Source organism: Xyrauchen texanus, chromosome 38 (genome assembly GCF_025860055.1).
Source record: "Xyrauchen texanus isolate HMW12.3.18 chromosome 38, RBS_HiC_50CHRs, whole genome shotgun sequence".
NCBI classification, from domain to species: Eukaryota; Metazoa; Chordata; class Actinopteri; order Cypriniformes; family Catostomidae; genus Xyrauchen; species Xyrauchen texanus.
The window spans coordinates 33,574,839-33,598,510 of record NC_068313.1 but is presented as its reverse complement, the minus strand read 5'-3'; the positions used below and the strand labels follow the sequence as shown (position 1 = coordinate 33,598,510).

At 37.6% G+C, this 23,672-nt stretch overlaps 1 protein-coding gene, 1 long non-coding RNA gene and 1 pseudogene across 18 annotated transcripts in view; 2 read left to right on the top strand and 1 right to left on the bottom strand.

The window, feature by feature from the left end:
* LOC127631976 (uncharacterized) overlaps positions 1-10,710 on the bottom strand; it is a 36,650-nt gene extending 25,940 nt beyond the window's left edge. Inside the window, exons 1-2 of the long non-coding RNA XR_007969031.1 lie at positions 10,639-10,710; positions 436-544 (exon numbers count right to left, since the gene is read on the bottom strand). This is a non-coding gene — a long non-coding RNA (uncharacterized LOC127631976). The remainder of the gene's footprint in view (positions 1-435; positions 545-10,638) is intronic.
* The window catches only part of LOC127631962 (tripartite motif-containing protein 16-like), a 44,528-nt gene extending 29,100 nt beyond the window's left edge, over positions 1-15,428 (top strand). For 2 of the 17 annotated variants that reach the window (XM_052110403.1, XM_052110402.1), the window contains exons 2-7: positions 62-657; positions 845-940; positions 1,539-1,772; positions 2,089-2,242; positions 2,339-2,398; positions 2,834-3,614. In XM_052110403.1, coding sequence (XP_051966363.1) covers positions 64-657; positions 845-940; positions 1,539-1,772; positions 2,089-2,242; positions 2,339-2,398; positions 2,834-3,381 — 1,686 coding nt within the window. In that variant the 5' untranslated portion in view covers positions 62-63 and the 3' untranslated portion in view covers positions 3,382-3,614. Of the gene's footprint in view, positions 1-4; positions 658-844; positions 941-1,538; positions 1,773-2,088; positions 2,243-2,338; positions 2,399-2,833; positions 3,622-9,687; positions 9,832-10,098; positions 10,752-10,930; positions 11,027-12,845; positions 13,077-13,164; positions 13,319-13,409; positions 13,470-13,567 lie in introns of those variants that run through there. The other 15 variants (XM_052110399.1, XM_052110401.1, XM_052110390.1 and 12 more) reach the window with 12 other exon arrangements.
* A 2,614-nt stretch (positions 15,429-18,042) lies between these two features.
* LOC127631966 (tripartite motif-containing protein 16-like) lies at positions 18,043-22,619 on the top strand (annotated as a pseudogene).
* Positions 22,620-23,672: the final 1,053 nt, after the last annotated feature.

The following is a 23,672-nucleotide window of genomic DNA, read 5'->3' as shown; positions in this document are numbered from 1 at the left end:
TTAGCCATCCTTATAAAGGGGAACAGACTAAGAGAATCTGTTGAATTCTTGAGCTGCATAGAAATGGCAGAATCTTCAGAAAGTGAACTTCAGGAGCAGTTCAGCTGTTCGATCTGTTTGGATCCACTGAAGGAGCCGGTGACGATTCCATGTGGACACAGTTACTGCATGAGCTGCATTACTGACTGCTGGGATCAAAAGGACCAGATGCCACCATACCACTGTCCCCAATGCAGAGAGACCTTCACTCAAAGACCTGCACTGAAAAAGAACACTGTTCTAGCTGAGATGATGGAGAAGCTGCAGAAGACATCCATACAAACTGCTTCCTGTTCTCAGGAGGACTCTTGTGTGGAGTGTGATGTTTGTACCACAGAGAAGAATAGAGCTGTAATGTCCTGTCTGCAGTGTTTGGCCTCCTTCTGTGAAACTCACCTGCAGATTCACTATCAGTCTCCTGCATTTATGAAGCACAAACTGGTCAAAGTCTCCATGCAAATTCAAGAGAACATTCCAGACAATAATTGTCTTCGTCACGATAAACCTCTTGATATTTACTGTCAGGATGACAGTCAGTGTATTTGTTACTTGTGCATGATTGACAATCATAAAGGCCACAGTGTAGTATCTGTGGAATCTGAATGGACTAATAAAAAGGTAATATATAAATATACATTTGATATCAATTTTAATATATATATATATACACACACATACACTAAAAGGCAACTACAATTCATTTTCACATTATTTCACTCTTTATCGGATCGGACTGTTTTAAGGTTTTACAGTGTCTATTTTTTACAAAATGCTTGTTTTTATTTTTTTGCATTAACATCCTCAGAAACACTTAAAGGAGACAAAGGAGAAATGCCAAAATATGACCCAGGATCGAGAGAAATGTCATCAGGAACTCAGAGAGGCTGTGAAGTTTCTTAAAGTGAGATGTGGCTCTTTTGTTTCATTAAAGATTAAAGTTTGCTCAATGGGATTGTAACGTTTTGTCCTTTTTGTAGCTTGACAGCCACGGGTGACTGTGCACCTTCATTGTATGTAAAAAGTATGGAGTGGTGGTGGTGTAGTGGGCAAATGCACACAACTGTTAATCAGGAGTTTGTTGGTTCGATCCCCACAGCCACCACCATTGTGTCCTTGAGCAAGCACTTACTCCAGGTTGCTCCGGGGGGATTGTCCCTGTAATAAGTGCACTGTAAGTCACTTTGGATAAAAGCATCTGCCAAATGCATAAAGGTAAAAAAAAAGCTTTTTGAACAATGTTAGGGTGACTAAATGATAACAGTATTTTTAAATTACATTTTTTACTATCCACAAACATGTTACCTATATGGGAACAAAAATGTAATTCGCTTTGGAAAAAAAAGTGACTTTTCTCTTTATCCAGCTTCATTGGACTGGTGATGGTGTGACAACTGTTTGCATTTAGATGAAAAAATAATGCATTATTTCAGCTGTTGCACCAAACTGAGTTACAACAATAGTGTGTCATCTGTGTGATCATGGCTTTCTCTCTCCATCAGATCTCAGCTCAAGAGGCCGTGGAGGACAGTGAGAAGGTCTTCACTGAGCTCATCTGCTCTCTTGAGAAAAAACGCTCTGATATTAAAGATCTGATCAGAGCTCAAGAGAAAGCTGAGATAGATCGAGCAGAGAAACTTCACAAACATCTGGATCAGGAGCTGACAGAACTCAGACAAAGAGACGAGGAGATACAGAAACTGTTAATTACTGATAATCAAGTCCATTTTCTGAAGGTAAAAAGCTTTTCTTTTTTTTTGCTGTAAAAATTTAAGGAAATTGACTTTCCAAAATAAACCCATCCTAAGAAATATTGACAGTAGGTTAAAAGTGTGACAACTAGCCCCACTCTCCACTGTACTGTATATGTTTGCACATACATAGATAACGGAAAGATACAAAAAATATTTTCACTTAATATTTTCAGATCATAGGTTATTTTCAGTTCTCTAAATCTAAAGTTAAACATATTTGTAAGTATTGTTTTTTACTGCTTCTACACATCTTGTATTGTGTCTGTAAAACTTAAACTTTGTGAAAAACTCATTGCAGAGTTTTCAGTCCATTTGTGACTTACCCATAACTGAAGACCTTCCCAACATCACTCAGCACCCTCATCTGTCTTTTAAAGACATTTCAATATCAGCGTTTAAAGAGGCTTTGGAGGATGTTTGTCAACAAGCAACAGCCAAAATATCACGAGAAGGTCTAAAAGCTTTTTTAAAAATGAAGTGTTTGTCATTACTATTAAAAACCAGTACTGTAACATTCAAGCCGCTTTTGTTTCTTACTGTCTCCACAGTGTTGAATGTCCATGTAGCACAGTCTCCAGAACCTAAAACGCTAAGTGAATTCTTGCCATGTGAGTTTAAATTGAGTTATAAATAAAAGTTCAGGAGGAGCATGTTCATTTAATCCAGCCATTCAACATTAGAGTACGCATATATAAACCAATGCTTACCTCAATGCTGCGACAATCCTTCCAGCATACCTCCTCCACCCCAACTCCACCTCATGTCCAGTTTAAACTAAACTCCTTTAAGGTAAAACCAGGGGGGTGATTAGTGCTCAACCTGAGCCCTTCATTATGGACAGCGAGCCAAAATCTGTTTCTCTTCTATTCCAGGATTATCAAGGATTATATTGACATGTGAATTCCTGAACAGTATTATCTCTGCTGTTTTACAAAAACAATTGATAAATATCATCGGTTAATGTAAAGAACTAAAATGTGGAAATTTGGGTGATGAAATTGTTCTTAATTTGTATTATTTATTTGTCTGTCTGTCCTCATCAGATTTCTGTCAGCTGCAACTGGATCCAAACACGGCACACAAAAACCTCATCCTGACAGAAGAGAACAGAAAAGTGTTGAATTACAATAAAGCCCAAGAGTATCCTGATCACCCAGAGCGATTTAATGGGTATTCGAATGTCCTGTGTAGAGAGGGTTTGTGTGGTCGTCGTTACTGGGAGGTTGAGTGCAGTGGGGATACAGCAGTTATAGCAGTCACCTACAAAAGTATTAGTCGTAAAGGAAAAGGTGAAGACTGTAGACTTGGGTTTAACGAGAAGTCCTGGAGGTTGACCTTTAGTCAAAATAAATGTAATTTCAGACATAACAATCAGCTGGTTGATATCCGTGCTGTCCGCTCCTCAAGAATAGGGGTGTTTCTGGATCACAGGGCAGGAACTCTGTCCTTCTACAATGTCTCTGATGAAGTGAAACTCATCCACAGAGTCCAGACCACTTTCACTGAACCGCTCTATGCTGCATTTGGGATGGAAGTTGGATCATCTGTCAGGATCATAAAGATGGGGAGAATTCAGACAGACCAGAAATAACAAAAATGTATCACAAATAGATTAAATGAAATGTAAATGTTAACATGTTAAATGGAAAATATCCTCAAATTTCAATCAGTGATGCATAGCAGGTATATTAGAAACGAAGCAACATTTCCACAGTATTTTTTAAGGGAACCTACAATTCTAGCACTGCTGATCTCTGATTACAAGTTTGAAATGTGACAAAATAAATGGAAATATAATCATCAATTTCAATTCATGTGTGAATCATTTATTTAAATCAAAATGCATGTTGTGGATTGGTAGAAAAATAAAAAAGTCTCATACATTTTTTAAATATATATATATATATATATATATATATATATATATATATATATATATATATATATATATATATATATATATATATAAAATACATTTTTAAAAAACAAACAGTGCACAATGCACTCTCACTTAAGACCATTGTTAACACTTCACAATACGGGTGCATTAATATGCATTAATTAATGATTAACTAATGCACAGATAATATTGAGTTAATGTATGTCTCATGATTAACTAAGCCATTAATTAATGATTGCCACATCAGCAACTAATAAAGAGTTAAATTAAATGTGTCATCGTGGATTAATTCTCTAATAACTTATTATATGATCTAATAGTGTTAATTAATGTGTTAATTACACAATGAGCCAAAGCCATGTATTTAAACTTCCACCCAATATGGGTGTTTTTTGTCTGTTTCTTCTTTTTTCCACATCTCTGAGCATGTTTTTTTTTAGGTTTTATGGTAGTTTTTTAGGTTATATATCGCGTGGTGTGTGTGAGGCAGTATGACATCTACCCCCACGGGGGGAGCGTCGCCTCTAACCCTCCGGAATGGTTTCAGGTGTGCTCCGGAGTCGAATACCTCTATTGAGGATGTTCTCCTTGCTGTAGGAGCCAAGGTTGGCAATGAAAACATTAGTTCTGCTTCAAGAATGAATAAGGCAGTCGTTGTTTTTTTGAAAAATGAAATTCAAGTAAAAAACCTAATTGAAAGTGGAATATGGATCAATGAAACGTATGTGGCTATTACACCATTGTCGGCACCAGCATCGAAAATTGTAATCTCAAATGTGCCCCCATTCGTCGGCAATGAGAGTATTATTAAAGAGCTGACTAGATTTGGCAAAATTGCCGGCGCTATAAAAGAAATTCCCTTAGGTTGTAAAAACGCTGCACTGAAACACGTGTTACCTTTTTGAGCTCTCCCACTAAAACGCTTGATGTATCGTTTCGAATTTCTCACGGAGAGAGTTCATATATGGTGTACGCTAGTACGGAGACTTTGCGTTGCTTTGAATGCGGGGATATTGGCCATAAACGCTTCACCTGCCCACACAAAGCGCGTAATGTTGAAGAGGGAGGCCCAACTGAAACTTGGCCGCAGGTTGTGATGGAAAGTACACCGCAACAACCTGAAATGGCAGATACGAACACCGAGGTAAGACCGAATGTTTCGGAAGATGTTGTTATTGATGCTGAGGTTCCAAGTTGTAGTGGGGTTGGTAAGAGTGATGTTTGTGGTGGTCTAGTACAGGAAAATGAGACGCATGAGGGGCAAAGCGAAGAAATGGATGATTTGTCAGAAGCAACTGTAGAGAGTTGTAGAGATGATGAGTCATGTGCTGACCTTGATGTGGCAAATTGTGGAAGTGATCTGTATACAGTTGAGCAGATCAATGCATTTCTGGATGAGAGTAAGGGTAAAAGTGTTGAAATTTAGTTTAAGTTTTTTCCAGATTTAAATAAATTTGTGTTATCTGTTATGAACGTAAGACAAGATTGCAGCCTAGAAGCATTATCCCAGCAGAAAAGGTTTCGATTAAAAAAATACATAACAACAATTAGGCAAGGAGTAAAACCAGGCAGGGCGAAATGCCGAGCCGTGAAAGGTACATTTACATTTACATTTACATTTATGCATTTGGCAGACGCTTTTATCCAAAGCGACTTACAGTGCACTTATTACAGGGACAATCCCCCAGAGCAACCTGGAGTTAAGTGCCTTGCTCAAGGACCCAACAGTGGCATCTTGGTGGTGCTGGGGCTTGAACCCCCGACCTTCTGGTCAGTAACCCTGAGCCTCAACCACTGAGCCACCACTGAAAATAAGTACACAATGGGTATCTATCCTTTCCTGGTATTCTTCTCACATTTCTGTTTATTTCTGCTTTCCTACACTATTTTATTATGGATGTCCTAAGAGTGGGGTCCCTAAATGTAAATGGTCTTAGGGCGAGTAATAAATGGTCATTGATAAAATAATTCACAAAGCTAAAATAAATTAATGTGATGTTTCTACAAGAAACACACAGTGATATAAATAATGAAGTAGATTGGGGTTTGTGGTCTGATGGTCACTGTTTTCTTAGTCATGGGACAAATTTAAGTGCAGGGGTGGCAATATTGTTTTCTCCCGAATTAAATGTAAATATTTTATCTATTCATGAATTGGAAAAGGGGCAACTTCTAATTAAAGCTAAAATAAAAGATTTGTGTTTTGTCTTTGTTAATATCTATGCACCAAATATTGGTAAGGACAGAATTAAGCTTTTTGAGATGCTAAAAAATACTCTTGTTTCTCTTTCACAAGAAGATTTTTTAATTATAGGTGGAGATTTTAATTGCACCCTTGATTTTGTTATTGATAGGATTGGAGAAGAACCACATCCTTCTTCTGCTAAAGTTTTGAAAGCAATAATCACTCAGTTAGGGCTAGTAGATGTGTGGAGGGAAAATAATAAAAACGTGAGACAATATAGTTGGATTAAAGTGGCAGTAGGCAGAGTCAGTGCGGCACATCTGGATAGATTTTATTTACATAATAATCAGTGTAATAGAGTGATGGGTGCATATATCACACCCTGTGTTATCTCTGATCATCAGCTCATTTTAGTGAATGTTGTTTTATCAGAAACAAAACCACAATTCTTTTATTGGCGGTTTGATATTAAATTAATTCAAGATGTTAATTTTTATGAGAATTTTAAAATGTTTTGGAATTGTTGGGTTGAAGGAAAAAATGATTATGAAAATCTGCTTCAGTGGTGGGAAATAGGGAAAACGCAGATCAAGCTTTTCTGTCAACAATTTATGGCACATACTTCCTGTCAAATTAAATATAAAATGGCAAAATTGGAGAAAGATATTTAAAAAATTCAAAATATGTTAATTGATCAAAACGATGTAAATTTACAAGATGATCTTAGACAGAAGAGACAAGAGTTAAGTAATATGTTAAATGAAAAGGTAAAAAGAGCTCTTGTATAATCACATTTTGTTTCTTTACATGACATGGATGCCCCCACAAAATTATTTTTTAATTTGAATAAGAAGTGTGTTCATACAAACTATATGCATGCATTACGCACACCTGATGGGAATGTTACTTCAGATCCTTTGGAAATGAGGAGACTTGCTGTTGATTTCTATGTGGACTTATATGCTAAAGAGTGCACAGGAAATTTTGTCGCAGATGAACTTTTTAACAACTTGCCTGTACTGGATGAAGAAAATGTAAAGAACTGACTCTGATCTGACATTTGAGGAAGTTACAAAAGCAGTGAATCAACTTTCATCTGGTCGTGCACCAGGAATCGATGGATTACCAGGAGAATTTTATAAAACGTTTTGGGGAATAAAAAGACTGGATCGGAAAAGACTTTTTAAAAGTTGTACAAGAAAGCTATAAACCTGAGGTTCTACCAAAAAGTTGTCAACGAGCAGTGCTCTCTTTGATCCCAAAGAAGGGAGATCTTTGTCTGCTAAAAAACTGGAGACCAGTAGCGGTCTTATGTTCCGATTATAAAATATCATCAAAGTGTTTGGCAAACAGACTTAAAGGTGTTCTTGATGTATTAGTACAAAAAGACCAAACATATTGTATACCAAAAAGGTCTATTTATGATAATTTGTTTTTAATGAGAGATATCATGGATTATGCTGGAATATATAATGTTGATTTTGGTCTGCTTTCTCTGGATCAGGAGAAAGCTTTTGATCGTGTAGATCATCACTATCTTTTTAAGGTTCTTAAGTGTTATGGGTTTGGAGAACATTTTTTATCATGGATAAGAATATTATATACTGATGCTGTAAGCATGGTTAAAATAGGAGGATGTTTAAGTGTACCAATTAAAATGAAAAGAGGGATAAGGCAAGGGTGCCCTATGTCGGGTCAGTTATATACCTTGGCAATAGAGCCTCTACTTTGTTTATTAAGAAGTAAATTGACGGGTATTCTAGTAAGTAATAAGCCAGAAGCTGAAGCTATTAAACTTTCCGCTTATGCAGACAATATAACTGTTATGGTTAGGAATACGCATGATGTTCAAGTTATAAAGGAAGCTCTTAATATTTATGAAGGAGCATCATCAGCCAAATTTAATTGGCAAAAAACAGAGGTGTTATGGTGTGGTTCTGAAGGAAGCTCTTTACCTGAATTACAAGGAAATGTCAAGTGGGGGAAGTCCAGTTTTACATTTTTAGGAGTATATCTTGGTAAAGATGAATGTAGGATGAAGAATTGGGAGGGGTTAGTAGACGGAGTGCTTGCAAAGTTGTCTAAATGGCAATGGCTGCCACCCCAGTTATCCTATAGGGGAAGAGTCCTGATAGCCAACAATCTTATAGCTTCCACCCTTTGGCATAAGTTGATGGTTTTGGATCCTCCAAAAAACATAATTGAAGATATTCAAAAGACTCTTGTTAAATTCTTCTGGTCAGGACAACACTGGCTAAAAGCTGCTGTCCTATACCTTCCAATTCATGAGGGAGGACAAGGATTAATTGACATTCGTTCTAGGATTGCTGTTTTCTGTTTGCAAGTGGCACAGCGTCTTTTATATTGTCAGCATCAGCAGTGGATGGACGTAGCATGTGCATTGCTGCAAAAAAAACAGAAGAATGGGGTTGGATAAGCATTGGTTTGTCATGTCCTTTAATGGACTAACATTGGAAGGATTGGCTGGTTTTTACCAGAGTGTATTGCAAGCTTGGCAGACTCTATCTTTTTCAAGAGAATGGGAAGGATCCAATCAGTGGGTATATGAAGAGCCTTTGTTTTTCAATCCACTTATCTCTGTTGAGTTGCTGAGCTCTGCCACTGTAAGGTCGGCAATGTTGAAAGCAGGAGTCTCCAAAATATGCCATCTACGCAGGGGACTGTGCTGGATATCTGTAGAGGAATTGGCACAAAAGGTGGGCTTCAGGTCTGAACGTTTTATCAAGAAGATGTTGGATGATCTTGAGGAGGCCCTCCCTGTTCCTGTAGGGGATTTTATGAAAGTTTCTCCTGCGGTGAACTGTGATGCCAGAGATAATGCCCATTTTCCTGAACTGCATGTTTCCATAAAAAAAGAAGACTGGCAGGAAGATGGCAGCAAGTTGCTTTCCATGGATATACCAGAACTAAATATCTTTAGTATTTTGAGCAGACAAACACTTTACAGAGCTTGTGTAAAAACCATACATTTCCAACATCTTAAGGATGTAAGAGACACTAAATGGACTATGGTGTTTGAATCAGGCTCTTCCCCGAAAGGTAGCTGGCGGTCCCTGTACAAAAGACCCATTGAAAAGAGGGTGGGTGATCTTCAGTGGAGAATTGTGCATGGGATTTTAGCTACAAACAGACACAAAGCACTCCTTAATGTCTCAGATGATGAGGGTTGTCCTTTTTGCGGGGTGTCTGAAACTGTTTTTCATCTTTTTATTGAGTGTCCACGTTTCGATCAAATTTTGGGTTTAATGGAATGCTGGAGTATGCAGCTTTTGGGAAAGTTCAATCAAGAATTGTTTATTCTTGGTCCCAAATATTCAACAAAATATAAATCCAAAGTGTTTTTTTTAAACTTCTTGTTTGGTGCAGCAAAGTTGGCTATTTGGTGTACAAGAAGAAATAAAGTAGATGGGAGGGAAAGTGTGGACACTGTTTTGATGATGAGAGGTTTTATAAAGAAGAGATTAACGATGGAGTTTGCATATTTTAGCCTCATTAATGATGTTAATTCTTTTTTTCATGTGTGGGGAGTTGATGGTTTTATATGTGAAGCTGATGATCAGGGAGGTTTTGTATTTAATTTATGAGTGTTTTTGTATTTATTTATATTATTTTTTGTTGTTGTTTTCTTTCCCCTTTGTTTTGTGGAAAATATAAACACATGGATGTTTTTATTTTTTAAAATATAGGTCACTTATGTTTATATTGATCAATTAAAGAAGACCTAAAAGTAAAAAAAAAAAGTCTCTCTCTCTCTCTCTATCTCTCTCTCTCTCTCTTGGGACACATCCACACGCACCATTTAGTGAAAACCAGGAAGTGTGTGTATTCAAAAGAAACGAAACTGAATTATCTGTCACATCAGTGACTCAATACAAATAGTTTGGCGTAAAGCTGATGAGGAGGGAATATTCAGCTTGTTTTAACTGTCAGAGCAGGTAAGAACTTTTATAAAATGAAATTTATGGTTTTGTCTGTGTTATTTTGTCTTTATTGAAATGTAACTAGCAATTATTTATCTGCGTAGTTATGCTAACATGTACAATTGGACGTTGCGTTGCCTATACTGTTTACTTATCAGATTCTATTGGTCATGGTCCATGGAAGAATTTGGCTTTGGACTGCTGTGTCCTTGAATATTGTCAAAAAGACATGTCATTTCCTCTTTAAAGATAAATTAACAAACTGCTCTTTCATTTATTTAGCCATCCTTATAAAGGGGAACAGACTAAGAGAATCTGTTGAATTCTTGAGCTGCATAGAAATGGCAGAATCTTCAGAAAGTGAACTTCAGGAGCAGTTAAGCTGTTCGATCTGTTTGGATCCACTGAAGGAGCCGGTGACGATTCCATGTGGACACAGTTACTGCATGAGCTGCATTACTGACTGCTGGGATCAAAAGGACCAGATGCCACCATACCGTTGTCCCCAATGCAGAGAGACCTTCACTCAAAGACCTGCACTGAAAAAGAACACTGTTCTAGCTGAGATGATGGAGAAGCTGCAGATGACATCCATACAAACTGCTTCCTGTTCTCAGGAGGACTCTTGTGTGGAGTGTGATGTTTGTACCACAGAGAAGAATAGAGCTGTAATGTCCTGTCTGCAGTGTTTGGCCTCCTTCTGTGAAACTCATCTGCAGCCTCACTATCAGTCTCCTGCATTTATGAAGCACAAACTGGTCAAAGTCTCCATGCAAATTCAAGAGAACATTCCAGACAATAATTGTCTTCGTCACGGAAAACCTCTTGATATTTACTGTCAGGATGACAGTCAGTGCATTTGTTACTTGTGCATGATCGACAATCATAAAGGCCACAACGTGGTATCTGTGGAATCGAAATTGACTGATAAAAAGGTAATGCTTAGCCTATAATTTATCGTAATTCATATATTTAGTTTATTTAATATGTATATGAAATATACAGTACTGTGCATAATTCTTAGGTTACCCTGTTTACAAGATCAAACTGACAAGGTATTAAGTCTATTTTCAGTCTTATTTAATGTATTTATTTTGTGTGTTAACATCCCCAGAAAGAGTTAAGGGAGACACTGGTGAAATGCCAGGAAATGATCCAGGAGCGAGAGAGAGGTCAGCAGGAACTCAGTGATGCTGTGAAGTCTTTTAAAGTTTGTATCAATGTGTCCTTCAGATTGAACCTGCACATTATAAATCAACTCTGAGTAAATACAGTACATGGATTACAATTTTACACAGGCTGCAGTTTTTCTTATCTTAAACATTATATTATATTTAAGCGATATCACACGAGCAAGAATGCGATGTGGCCCCACATCAGCACAGCTGTGATTCGGCAGCAGGCCGAGTGCCTTAGGTAATCACAGCAGTGCTGATTTAGGGGTATTTCTCCCTATTTCGTGGTAGCCGGTGCGCAAGAGTGGATCACTATAGAAACCGCAATGTCCTCCGCCATTTTAAACAGCAGCCTTTGTGTAATTAATCAGTCTGTTGTGTCTCTCAGCTGTGATGAGCCATAATTCTGAAGTTGTTCGTTTAAAGCCATTTAAAGCTATTTAGTATTATAGTAGTTATACAAGCGATCATTAGGAGCTGCTGCATGTAAACACTAGCTGATGCGGATTGACTTCACGTCACCATCTTGTCAGTCCATCAGTGCTCATGGCACGTCTCTCGTCCAATCAGATTCGAGGTTGTATTATATTATTTTATATTTAAGTAATATCACATGAGCAAGAGTGCTATATGGCCCTACTTCAGCACTGCTGTGATTCGGCCGCAGGCCGAGTGCCGTAGCTAATTACAGCAGTGCTGATGTAGGGCCATATAGCACGATTGTGAGTGTGATATTGCTTATATAAAACAGTTCAATGAAGAAGTACATTTTAAAAAATGCGAAAAAAAACAAGTACGGTCATAAAAACGCATTTGTGCATGGAACTACTTTATTATGCTACAGATCAGAATCTGCCGTTGCTGGTTCAAAACAAATGAAGCGTCCAAACCTCCGTTAGTAATTAAAAAGGTTCAGTGATAATAGTATCATGGCCTCTGCTGTTTCTAACAAATTATTGGATAAACAAGGATAGATGGCTGGATGTGTGTCTAGGTGTCTTTGTCTCTGTGTGTGTGTGTGTGTGTGTGTGTGTGTGTGTGTGTGTGTGTGTGTGTGTGTGTGTGTGTGTGTGTTAGAGAGAGAGAGAGAGAGGGAGAGACAGGGCATGTGTGATCAGCTGTTGCCACTCCCAAGCAAAGATGCTGTCAGTGTTCTGAAGGCAAGCTTTCTCAGCGGAAAAATAGTGTCCAATCGGGGTTATTTCTCCCTATTTCCTGGTAGCCGTGCAAGAGTCGATCACTATAGAAACAGCGATGTTGTCCGCCATTTTTAAACAGTGCGTATCCAATGTGGAAGCGCCTCAAGTTCTGTAATCAAACAGTCTGTTGTGACTCTCAGCTGCAATAAACCTTAATCCTGAAATTGTTTATTTAAAACAGTTTAAACAATGTCCTAGCTTAAGTAATGTAGTGGTGCTGTTCTATGTAAACAATGACTAAAGGATTCACTTTACATCACCAACTGGCTCATATTACACACAAAAATGATCTTTTGCCATCACCTACCGGCTAACATATGTAATTTCAAAAATAAAGACAGTAACTCCTAACAGATATATACGGCTCTTACACCTTAGTTTAGAGCAGCACGAACACAAGCGGGATGATACACACACACACACACACACACACACACAGTGAAGCGTCCGAGTGCCGATCCTGTCAGACCATCAGTTCTCATGGAACGTTTCTCATCCAATCAGATTTGGGGACCGGAACTACCTGTTGTATATTATATTATATTATATTCATAATTCCAGTCCTTTGTATCTTTTGTGGTTTAAATGTGCACCCTATGCAGTTTTGTTCCTTTGATTTAGGCTGTTGTTGCATTCATAACGTTGTCTCCATCAGATCTCAGCTCAAGAGGCAGAAGGGGACAGTGAGAAGGTCTTCTCTGAGCTCATCTGCTCTCTTGAGAAAAAACGCTCTGAGATTAAAGATCTGATCAGAGCTGAAGAGAAAGCTGAGATAGATCGAGCAGAGAAACTTCACAAACAGCTGGATCAGGAGCTGACAGAACTCAGACAAAGAGACGAGGAGATACAGAAACTTTTACTAACTGAGCAGATTCATATTCTAGAAGTAATAAAGCTGCTTTTAGTATTATAATGAAACATATATCTTTTGCTTAGGAAAATGTATCTGAATTACAGTATTTGTCTCACTGCAGAGTTCTCAGTCTGTGTGTGTTTTACCCACTTTTGACAACGTGTCCCGCATCATTCAGCGCACTCATCTGTCTTTTAAAGATATTTCAATCTCAGCACTCAAAGAGGTTTTGGAGGATGTTTGTCAACAAGAAACAAATAAAATATCCAGAGAAGGTGTGAGCATATTCTGTACAGTATTTCATATATTGCTAGACTACACGTCAAATATATAAACATAGGTTATTGTTTCATTTTGTCTCTTCAGTGAAAAATGTCCATGTTGCAGAGCCTCAAGAACAAAAGTCTCCAAATAAATTTTTGCAATGTAAGTGAAGCAACTGTTTGTTTGTTCATTTAAATAAACACAGTTTGAAAAAAACATTTTTTTTTCAATGTTTATTTGTGTTATTCCATCCTCTTCAGATTTCTGTGAGCTTCAGCTGGATCCAAACACTGCACACAAAAACCTCAAACTGTCAGAAGGGAACCGGAAAGTATCGTATTCCGATAAAGTCCAGCAATATCCTGACAACCCAGAGCGATTTGACGACTTCCCATACCTCCTGTGTACAGAAGGTTTACATGGTCGTTGTTACTGGGAGGTTGAGTGCACTGGCAAAAACTGGTCTGTAGCAGTCTCCTACAGAGGAATCAGTCGTAAAGGAACCAGTGACAACTGTAGACTGGGCTTCAACAAAAAATCCTACAGATTCGGCCACTATCAAAACAATGCATATTTCATACATGACAGCAAGCAGGTCCGTATACCTGTGGTCTGCTCCTCTAGAATAGGGGTGTTTCTGGATCACAGAGCAGGAACTCTGTCCTTCTATAGTGTCTCTGATACAATGACTTTACTGTACAGATTCCAGACCACCTTCACTGAACCTCTCTATCCTGCATTTCAAATTGATTCAGGTTCATCTATCAGAATCATAGAGCAGAGCAGATTTCAGGCAGATTAGTAAAAACAAAATTCACAAATGCACAAGCTAAAAATAGACTGTTTAAAGATTAAATGGTCAATATTTTCAAATATTATTCAGTAGTTTATAATTTGAACATTTGTTACATTTTGGGGGAAGATGAATTTTCATTACGTAGCAGGCTCTATGTTACACTTTTATTATAAGTGTGATTCAAACAAAGGAAATACAATTTCATATATTCTCCATCAATCAAAATTCAGCTTGTGGTTTGATGTAAGAAAAGACATGAAGTGTGTTGTTAATCTCACACAATGTGTATGAGTGATTTTATCCTCACCAGTTTCGAAGTTCTCCAAAACCTTTAAGATTTAAGTTCAATTGTTCATTAGCGAACTTGTTTGAGAGCATATGCGAACAATAAATATCTACTATATATACACAAATAAAATAATACTTAATACGTATGGTATCAACTAAGGTATAGTATACCTTTATAGTACTTAAAATTACAAAGTGTCCCATGATAGAATTAATAAAAACGAACCTTGCAAACTGTATGTTTGTTTGTTTCTCAGGACCAATCCGGTCTCACGAAAAGTCCTACAAAAGGTTATTGGGATGTGGTGGTGGCGTAGTGGGCTAAAGCACATAACTGTAAATCAGAAGGTCGCTGGTTCGAGCCCCACAGCCACCACCATTGTGTCCTTGAGCAAGTCACTTAACTCCAGGTTGCTCCGGGGGGATTGTCCCTGTAATAAGTGCACTGTAAGTCGCTTTGGATAAAAGCGTCTGCCAAATGCATAAATGTAAATGTTACGAGGTGGCTAAATCACATGATGTTGTACAATTTATTTTGTTTTAATTCGTACTAATTGATCACATGTAAATGCCTGTTTGTGTAACGCGGAAGTAAGCGAATCTTCCGCATGTGATGTCATGTTATGCCCCAACCCAAACCCCTTATCTAAACCTAACCATACAGTAGAGTGTGTAAGCATAATAGAAAGCATATAGCTTATGTTGTGTGTGACAGAAGCAAGTAATTGTCATGTTTTAGAAGAAAGTGGGATCATAAGAGGTACTGTTGCTCCCAATACAGAGAGACCTTTAGCTGAGATGATGGAGAAGTGTGTTAAAGACCAAGTATGAGTAAATAGTAAATGTGTAAAAACATTACGCTTCAGTATTGCTGTTTTTCTGATCAGTGTTACCAATGAAAACCATTGCCATTTAAAAACTGTGTTAAACAAATGTGTTTTGTTGGATTGTGTTTGTGAAATGTGTTACAATTGCAAACAACAAATGCAACAGATGTCCTTTTGTATATGTTAGCATTGGACAATTATCAGCTATTAAAATAGGTGACATTTGCTTTCTCTTTCATTTTAAATGAACAGCATTCACTGTTTGGATTTAGTCAGGGTTTATGACAATGGCAATGACAAAGAATGGGTCACATAAATTCATATTCAGAATGGTATATTAGTGTACTGCTGACTGCATACTGTGCAGTACACACTGAATAATCCCAACTATTATGGCATTCAGTGCATACACCACAGAGATATTGCATTATTTAATACAGTGCATACTGTACAATAAGAAGCATTCCAACCAATGCCGTAACTAGGACCTTATGGGCCCCAGTGCAGAAAAACTTGATGGTAATTTACAGCTGAAAGAACTCAGACTATGACATGCAGGACTGGACTAGCAATCTGGCATACCGGGCATTTTCCCGGTGGGCCGACGCACATTTGGGCCGATCATGGGCAGACTGGCCAGCGTGAGAATCAAGCAGGCCAGTGGTGCGTCCGCGAAACGTGCCGAATGGGCCGCGATAAGCAAAAATGAGCCGGCGCGTTATGCAGAACGGACCACAAAAAGGCGCCACGATATGCAGAAAAGGACAGCTTTTGGGCCAGTTGCCATGTAAAATCCCGGGCCGATTTCTCTTCCCAGTCCAACCTTGATGACATGAGGAGATCACGTCCATATTCTAGAGGTAATGAAGTTTCTTTAAAAATATGTAAATATCTTTTTGAGGAATATTATCTTGTGTTTAGGAAATTGTGACTCATTACTGTCTGTGACAGGGCGGAGGGCGGGGCCGGGTCGTGATGTTACACACCCGGTCCCTTATCAGGCTAATTAAGCCTCCGAGAGGGATAAAGGCCGATTGCGGACGCCTGGAAGCGGAGAACCGGCTTGACGATATAAATAATAGTTTTAATGATAAAATGAAACAAAAGATACAAACACACATACATGACGGACATGCCCGTAAACAATCTCTATCTCCCGCTCAACCGTCCGCAATCGTCCTTTAACCCTCTCAGAGGCTTATTTAGCCTGATAAGGGACCGGGTGTGTAACATCACGACCCGGCCCCGCCCTCCGCCCTGTCACACAGCCCCAGTTTGTCTTACCCGCATTTGAGGACTTGCCCAAATCTGTCTTTTAAAGACATTTCAGTCTCAGTATTCAAAGTTTTTGGAAAAGATCCACCAACAGGAAACAACCAAAATGTTGCGAGAAGGTCTGTTTTTTAATCAAAAGAGTGTTTGTTTTAATTGTTTCATTTATGCTATATTTGTTAAATTAACCAGAGAAGTTTGTTTCTTATTGTCTCTTTAGTGTCGAATATCAATGTTGCTGAACCCCCCAGAACCAAAGACTCCAAATTAATTTTTGCAATGCAAATTCAGCTGTATTTTCCCATTTGGTGCTTCAACACACGCAATTGACTTGGGTTTAACAATACGTCATGGAGGTTGAGCCACTATGATCAGAAATTCAGCTACATACATGATAGAGAGCAGGTCCACCTTACAGCTGTCCGCTCCTCTAGAATAGGGATACAGCTGGATCACAGGGCAGGAACTCTGTCTTTCTACAGTGTCTCACATCCGCAGAGTCCCGACCACTTTCAATGAACCTCTCTATCCTGTATTTACATTTGGAGTTTGATCATTTGTCACTATCAAAGAGCAGTTGAGAGTGCAGACAGACCAGGAATAACATAAAAAGAAATGATCAAAAATACAACAGAAGTACCTAAAAAAAAAGTAGTTTATAGGGTTAATAATTTGTGTTTTGGTAGAACAAATGTCTCAGTCAATTATAAAAATAAAGCCTATTATTAAACACAGACACAGTGGATATACACACTTCTGTTTCTTAAATTGTATATCGTATTACAGTTACAGTGACGTTATTCCTAGATTTCATATTTAATGCAAAAGTCACATGATTTCCACATGTTTTGTCATTTTTTGGGGGTATTTTCAGTGTGAGCATTTTAATGTGTTCGCTTTAGAGAGGTCATATAAATGCATCTCATTAGCTTCAACATAATAAAACCATAATGTGTGATTGAGTGTTTGATGCCCATATTTAAGCTAAGCATGCCTTAGCACAGTAATGTATTAGTCATTAGTCATTAGTAATGTAATGACATAGTCCATGCATTTATCCACTGACTTACAAAGCTCACAACCAACAGTGACAGATTTTTTTGTCATAAAGTTAATATGAGCAATTGAACTGGTCAACAAGAATGACTGCTCCCTCAATTCACTAGTTCTCAGGATCAGTAGATCACATAGACTAAGCATATTATGTTTAGCTACATATTCATAACCTAATATTTATTCATGAGCCAAGAACAATTTTGTGACATCTCACAACCAGTATGCCCCATCCCCTTGACATTACTTTCTCTTTCCACCGGGACAGAACTATGGATGACCACATCTGCCAATATTAAAAATAACAAAAATGAATAAATATATTTGCAAATAAATGTACATTATTTAATAATACATTTATAAATACACAACTAAGGAAATAAAAGAAAAAATACTAATTTGTCACATTTGAAAATAAATGTATTTCTATGTACACTTTTGTTTTTTGCAAATATATTTATTTATTTATTACATTGACATACTTGGTCCTCCATAATGACACACTGAAAACCAGGAAGTATATGCATTCCAGAAAAACAAAACTTATTTCCCTGCTACACGAGTGACTCAACAAGGGACTATTTCTCTTGCTGTTCTGTCTTTAATACTTTACTTGTTTTTTGCTGGTAAGTATAGGCTACTTTGTAGAATATGAAAGGTTTTAAAGGTTTTGCTGTTTGGCTTGCACTGAAAATAAATAAACTCAATTTCTCGTGGGTGAAGCATTTAGAACTATACATTTATATAAATACAAAAAGTGCAAGTAGATAAACTACTTCATTTAAGCAATATCACACGAGCAAAGGTGCTGTTCTGAATATCAGCTAGACTGTGATTTACCCAAAAGAGGCTTTATGCAACCACAGTCATGCAGTTCTGTAACCACAAGTTTTTTTTTGTTTTGTTTTTTCTCAAAGGGGCCAAAGAAATGCTGCTTTTAGCCAAGCATACATATACAACACAGATAAACGGAGTGATACAAACAGCAGTTCTGCTTGTCCAATCATATTAATGGACTGGAACAATTTTTTGTTTTTATATAAGCAGGCATACTACGTTTTCCGCTGCTCTGTCACGATATATTGTCAAAAAAAAAAAACAGGTGTTCCAGTACTATTACCCCTTTAAAAAAAAATGTAACAGTAACACTTTAGGCTACAATTTGATAAGAATAGTGAACAACATTAGTTAACAATAACTAACAATGAACAATCCTTGTTAAGCATTTATGAATCTTAGTTCATGTTAATTTCAACATACACTGATACATTTTTAAAATCAAAAGTTGTATTTGTTAACATTAGTAACAATGATCATTTGTTTTGTTTTTTATTAACTAACATTAACAAAGATTAAATAATTGTGTAACAAATATATTGTTGATTGTTAGTTCATGAAACCAAATGCATTAAATAATGTTAATGAATGGAACCTTGTAAAGTGTAACCAGTGTAACATATCACCCTTTATTTTTTGGTTCAGCAGTTCTCTAAGAAAGAAAACCTGTTCATCTGGTGATTCTTCGCTGATTGCAAAGAAATGGCAGAATCTTCAGGAAGTGAATTTCAGGAGCAGTTCAGCTGTTCGATCTGTTTGGATCCACTGAAGGAGCCGGTGACGATTCCATGTGGACACAGTTACTGCATGAGCTGCATTACTGACTGCTGGGATCAAAAGGACCAGATGCCACCATACCACTGTCCCCAATGCAGAGAGACCTTCACTCAAAGACCTGCACTGAAAAAGAACACTGTTCTAGCTGAGATGATGGAGAAGCTGCAGAAGACATCCATACAAACTGCTTCCTGTTCTCAGGAGGACTCTTGTGTGGAGTGTGATTTTTGTACCACAGAGAAGAATAGAGCTGTAATGTCCTGTCTGCAGTGTTTGGCCTCCTTCTGTGAAACTCATCTGCAGCCTCACTATCAGTCTCCTGCATTTATGAAGCACAAACTGGTCAAAGTCTCCATGCAAATTCAAGAGAACATTTGCCTCAATCATGGAAAACTTCTTGATATTTACTGTCAGGATGACAGTCAGTGCATTTGTTACTTGTGCATGATCGACAATCATAAAGGCCACAGTGTAGTATCTGTGGAATGTGAATGGACTAATAAAAGGGTAAGTAATATTATGTCATTTACCAATTTGAATGTGACTTCATTAGTATATTAGACGACTTTACTAGATCAGACTTGTAAGTTGTTAATGGGACAGTTCAACATAAAAATGGAAGTTCTGTCATCATTTACTCACCCTCATGTTGTTCAAAACCCATTTGACTTTCTCTCTAGCTGAATGTTAAGGTCTTACTGCCTCAGTCACCATTCACTTTGTGGTTTAAAAAAAAAAAAAAAAGAGCAGTCAACATTCTTGAAAACTTCCACAGCAGAAAGAAAGTCATATATGTATGGAATGACATAAGAGGGTGATTAAAGCCCAAAGTGTACTTCAGTTTTAATGAGGACACTAGCGTATGTGTACAGACAAACGCTCAACAGTAGCCAGCCTTTCAAAGTATACTCCATATGATTGTGCGTGCATATTAGTGCTACGACTGCTATGCGACATTGGGCTATATCTCTTCAGGAGTTTAGCCTCATAAAGATATTTTTATAGTCCTTCAGACTTGAGTTACGCAAATGCCTATGCAAAGTCTGTACGTTCAGAGATGCATGGCGCCGCATGTACATCACTCGCCCAGTACGCTAGAGTACATGCAAAAAGTATACTTTGGGCTTAAGTGATGACTGATTTAACATTTTTGAACCAAACCTTTACACATATTTGTACTTTTTGGTATTTTTATATTGAATGTGTGTGTTAACATGTTTAGAAAGTTTTGAAAAAAACAAAGGTGACATGCCACACGATGATCCAGGAGCGAGAGGGAGGTCGGCAGGAACTCAATGAGGCTTTGAAGACTTTTAAAGTGAGTACCAACATTGAACCTATTACTGTTTATTACTATAATCTATTCATATTTTATTAATTATTATTTAATTATGCAGCACTTTGGTAAACACACGTAGCTTTTAAATGTGCTGTAGAAATGAATGTGTCAATATTAGATCAGCGACGGTTTGAGATATGTGACTGTAGCGTTCTGTCTCCAACAGAGTTCAGCTCAAGAGGCTGTAGAGGAATGTAAAGAAGTCCTTAATGAGGTCATGTGCACTCTTGAGAAAAAATGCTCTGAGATGAATGATCTGATCAGATCTCAGGAGAAGCAACTGGATCAGGAGCTGACAGAACTCAGACAAAGAGATGAGGAGATACAGAAACTTTTACTTACAGATAATCAGGTCCATTTCCTCAAGGTAATGACATTTCACAGAGAACCGACCATAAGATGACAAAACACCAGTGTGCCATGCTAATTTATTTTGTGCTTTACAAATTATATACTTGACAAGATTTATAATTGTCTCATTTCAGAGTTTTCAGTCCCTGTGTGTCTTACCCACATCCCAAGACTTGCCCAGCATGATCCAGCACCCGTCTTTTAAAGACATTTTATTTTCAGCATTCAGAGGGGTTTTGGAGGATGTCTTACGAAGAGAAACATTCAAAACATCTCAGGATGGTTAGATGGTTTTGATGTGTTGTGTGTCATTCATGCTTTGTAAGAGTACATTTACAAATTTAACATATATTTGTTTCTTATTGTTTCTACAGTTTTGAATGTTGCTGAGCCGCCAAAGACTCCAAATGAATTTTTGCAATGTAAGCCGTTGTTTCATCAATGCAAATACACATTAACTGAGAAGTATCAGTGGATATGACCTGCTACAATGTGACAATTAAAACACACACACACACACACACACACACACACACACACACACACACACACACACACACATGTTGGTGCAGCTATCCTTATGAGGACTCTCCATAGACATAATGATTTTTATTCTGTACAAACTATAGATTCTATACCCTAACCCTAACCCTACCCCTAAACCTAACCCTCACAGAAAACCTTCTGCATTTTTACATTTTCAATAAAACATTGTTTAGTATGATTTTTAAGCGATTTGAATTATGGGGACAATAGAAATGTCCTCATAAACCACATTTATAGCATAATACCCTTGTAATTACTAATTTGTAACCTAAAAAAATGTTCTCATAAACCACATAAACAAGCCCACACACACACACACACACACACACACACACACACACACACACACACACACACACACAATAGTTTATTTCTGTTCATTCATCCTCAGATTTCTGTCACCTGCACCTGGATCCAAACACTGCACATGAAAACCTCATCCTGTCAGAAGGGAACAGAACAGTATCATGCACAGATAAAGTCCAGAGGTATCCTGATCATCCAGATCGATTTTGCTGGTTTCATTACATCCTGTGTGGAGAGAGTTTAAAAGGTCGTTGTTACTGGGAGGTTGAGTGCAGTGGCAGAAATTGGGCTGTAGCAGTTTGTTACAAAGGAATCTGTCGCAAAGGAGAGCACTGACAATGGTAGACTTGGCTTCAACAAAAAATCATGGAGGTTTGGCTATTTTCAGGAGAATTTTGGTTTTATACATGATAAAGTACTAGTCCCAATCCCTGCTGCCTCTAGAATAAGGGTGTATCTGGATCACAAGGCAGGAAATCTGTCCTTCTACAGTTTCGATGGTAAAATGACCTTACTGCATAGAGTGCAGACCACTTTCACTGAACCCCTCTACCCCGCATTTCAAATTCTTGCAGGTTCATCCATCAGACTCATCGAGAAGCGGGAAGTGCAGAACGACTTCTACTAATAAAAACAAAAATATATGGGAAAGAAATCATCTGAACTTTTTACAGATTAGAGAGTAAATCATTTCAATAGTCAATCAGTAATAACGTTTTTCCCTCTGATGACATGAGACACATTTATGTTATGCTCGGAGGTTCTGAAATACTACCAATGTAAAGCTTTGATTGTATGTGTGATTGAGACTAATGCAATAAAATGTAATTACTGCTGTTTATGTATGAAACATTTGTTAAAAAAAAGAGAAAAAGACAAAAAAACACAAGGCCTGTTGAACACCGTCTGAAAATTGCATATACACAGCCAATCAAGACATTATGACAGTAAATAGTTTTTATATCAGTAAATAATTCTGAAACACTTCACAATACGGGTGCATTAATATGCATTAATTAATGCTTAACTAATGCACAGATAATATTGAGTTAATGTATGACTCATGAATTGTCAGTAATAATGCAGTAATTAAGCATGTATTAATTAACATATTAGTGCACCCATATTGGGTGGAAGATTAAATACATGGCTTCAGCTCATTGTGTAATTAACACATTAATTAACACTATTAGTTCGATAATAAGTTAATAAGTTATTAGAGAATGAATCCACGATGACACATTTAATTAATAGCAATTCATATATGACTGATATATTAATCAGACAGACTCTTTATTAGTTGCTGATGTGGTAATCATCATTAATTAATGGTTTAGTTAATCATGAGACATACATTAACTCAATAGGGGCGGCTGTGGCTCAGGTGGTAGAGCAAGTCGGCTGCTAATCGCACGGTTGGCATTTCGATTCCCGGCCCACTCGACTCCACATGCCGAAGTGTCCTTGGGCAAGACACTGAACCCCAAGTTGCTCCCAATTGCAGGCCATGCATGGCAGCCTTGCATGGCAGCTCTGCCACCATTGGTATGTGAATGTCTGTGTGAATGGGTGACTGGGGCACAGTGTAAAGCACTTTGGTAACCTCTAAAGTTAAAAAAGTGCTATATATGTGCAGATCAGATATGCATATTAATGCACCATATTGTGAAGTGTTTTCTGACAGTGATTATCATTTCAGTTACAAAATCAGTACACAAATGTACTCCCAAAAAAAATTCAAAATCTCGGCTTTTGAAGGTGCTCAGTTCCACATTACTGCAGCAGCTCATAATAAGGCTAAACATTTTTTTTAAATGATGCAATTCATCATCAAGCCATAAGGTGTCAGAATTAGCTTAGAAACGAATTGTTCTGTTCTGTTCTATTCTCATTAAGAATATTATGTGGGAACAGGAACTTCCATGACATTGTTGGTTATTGTCAATTGTGCATCTTATTGCATTTTGTGCTAG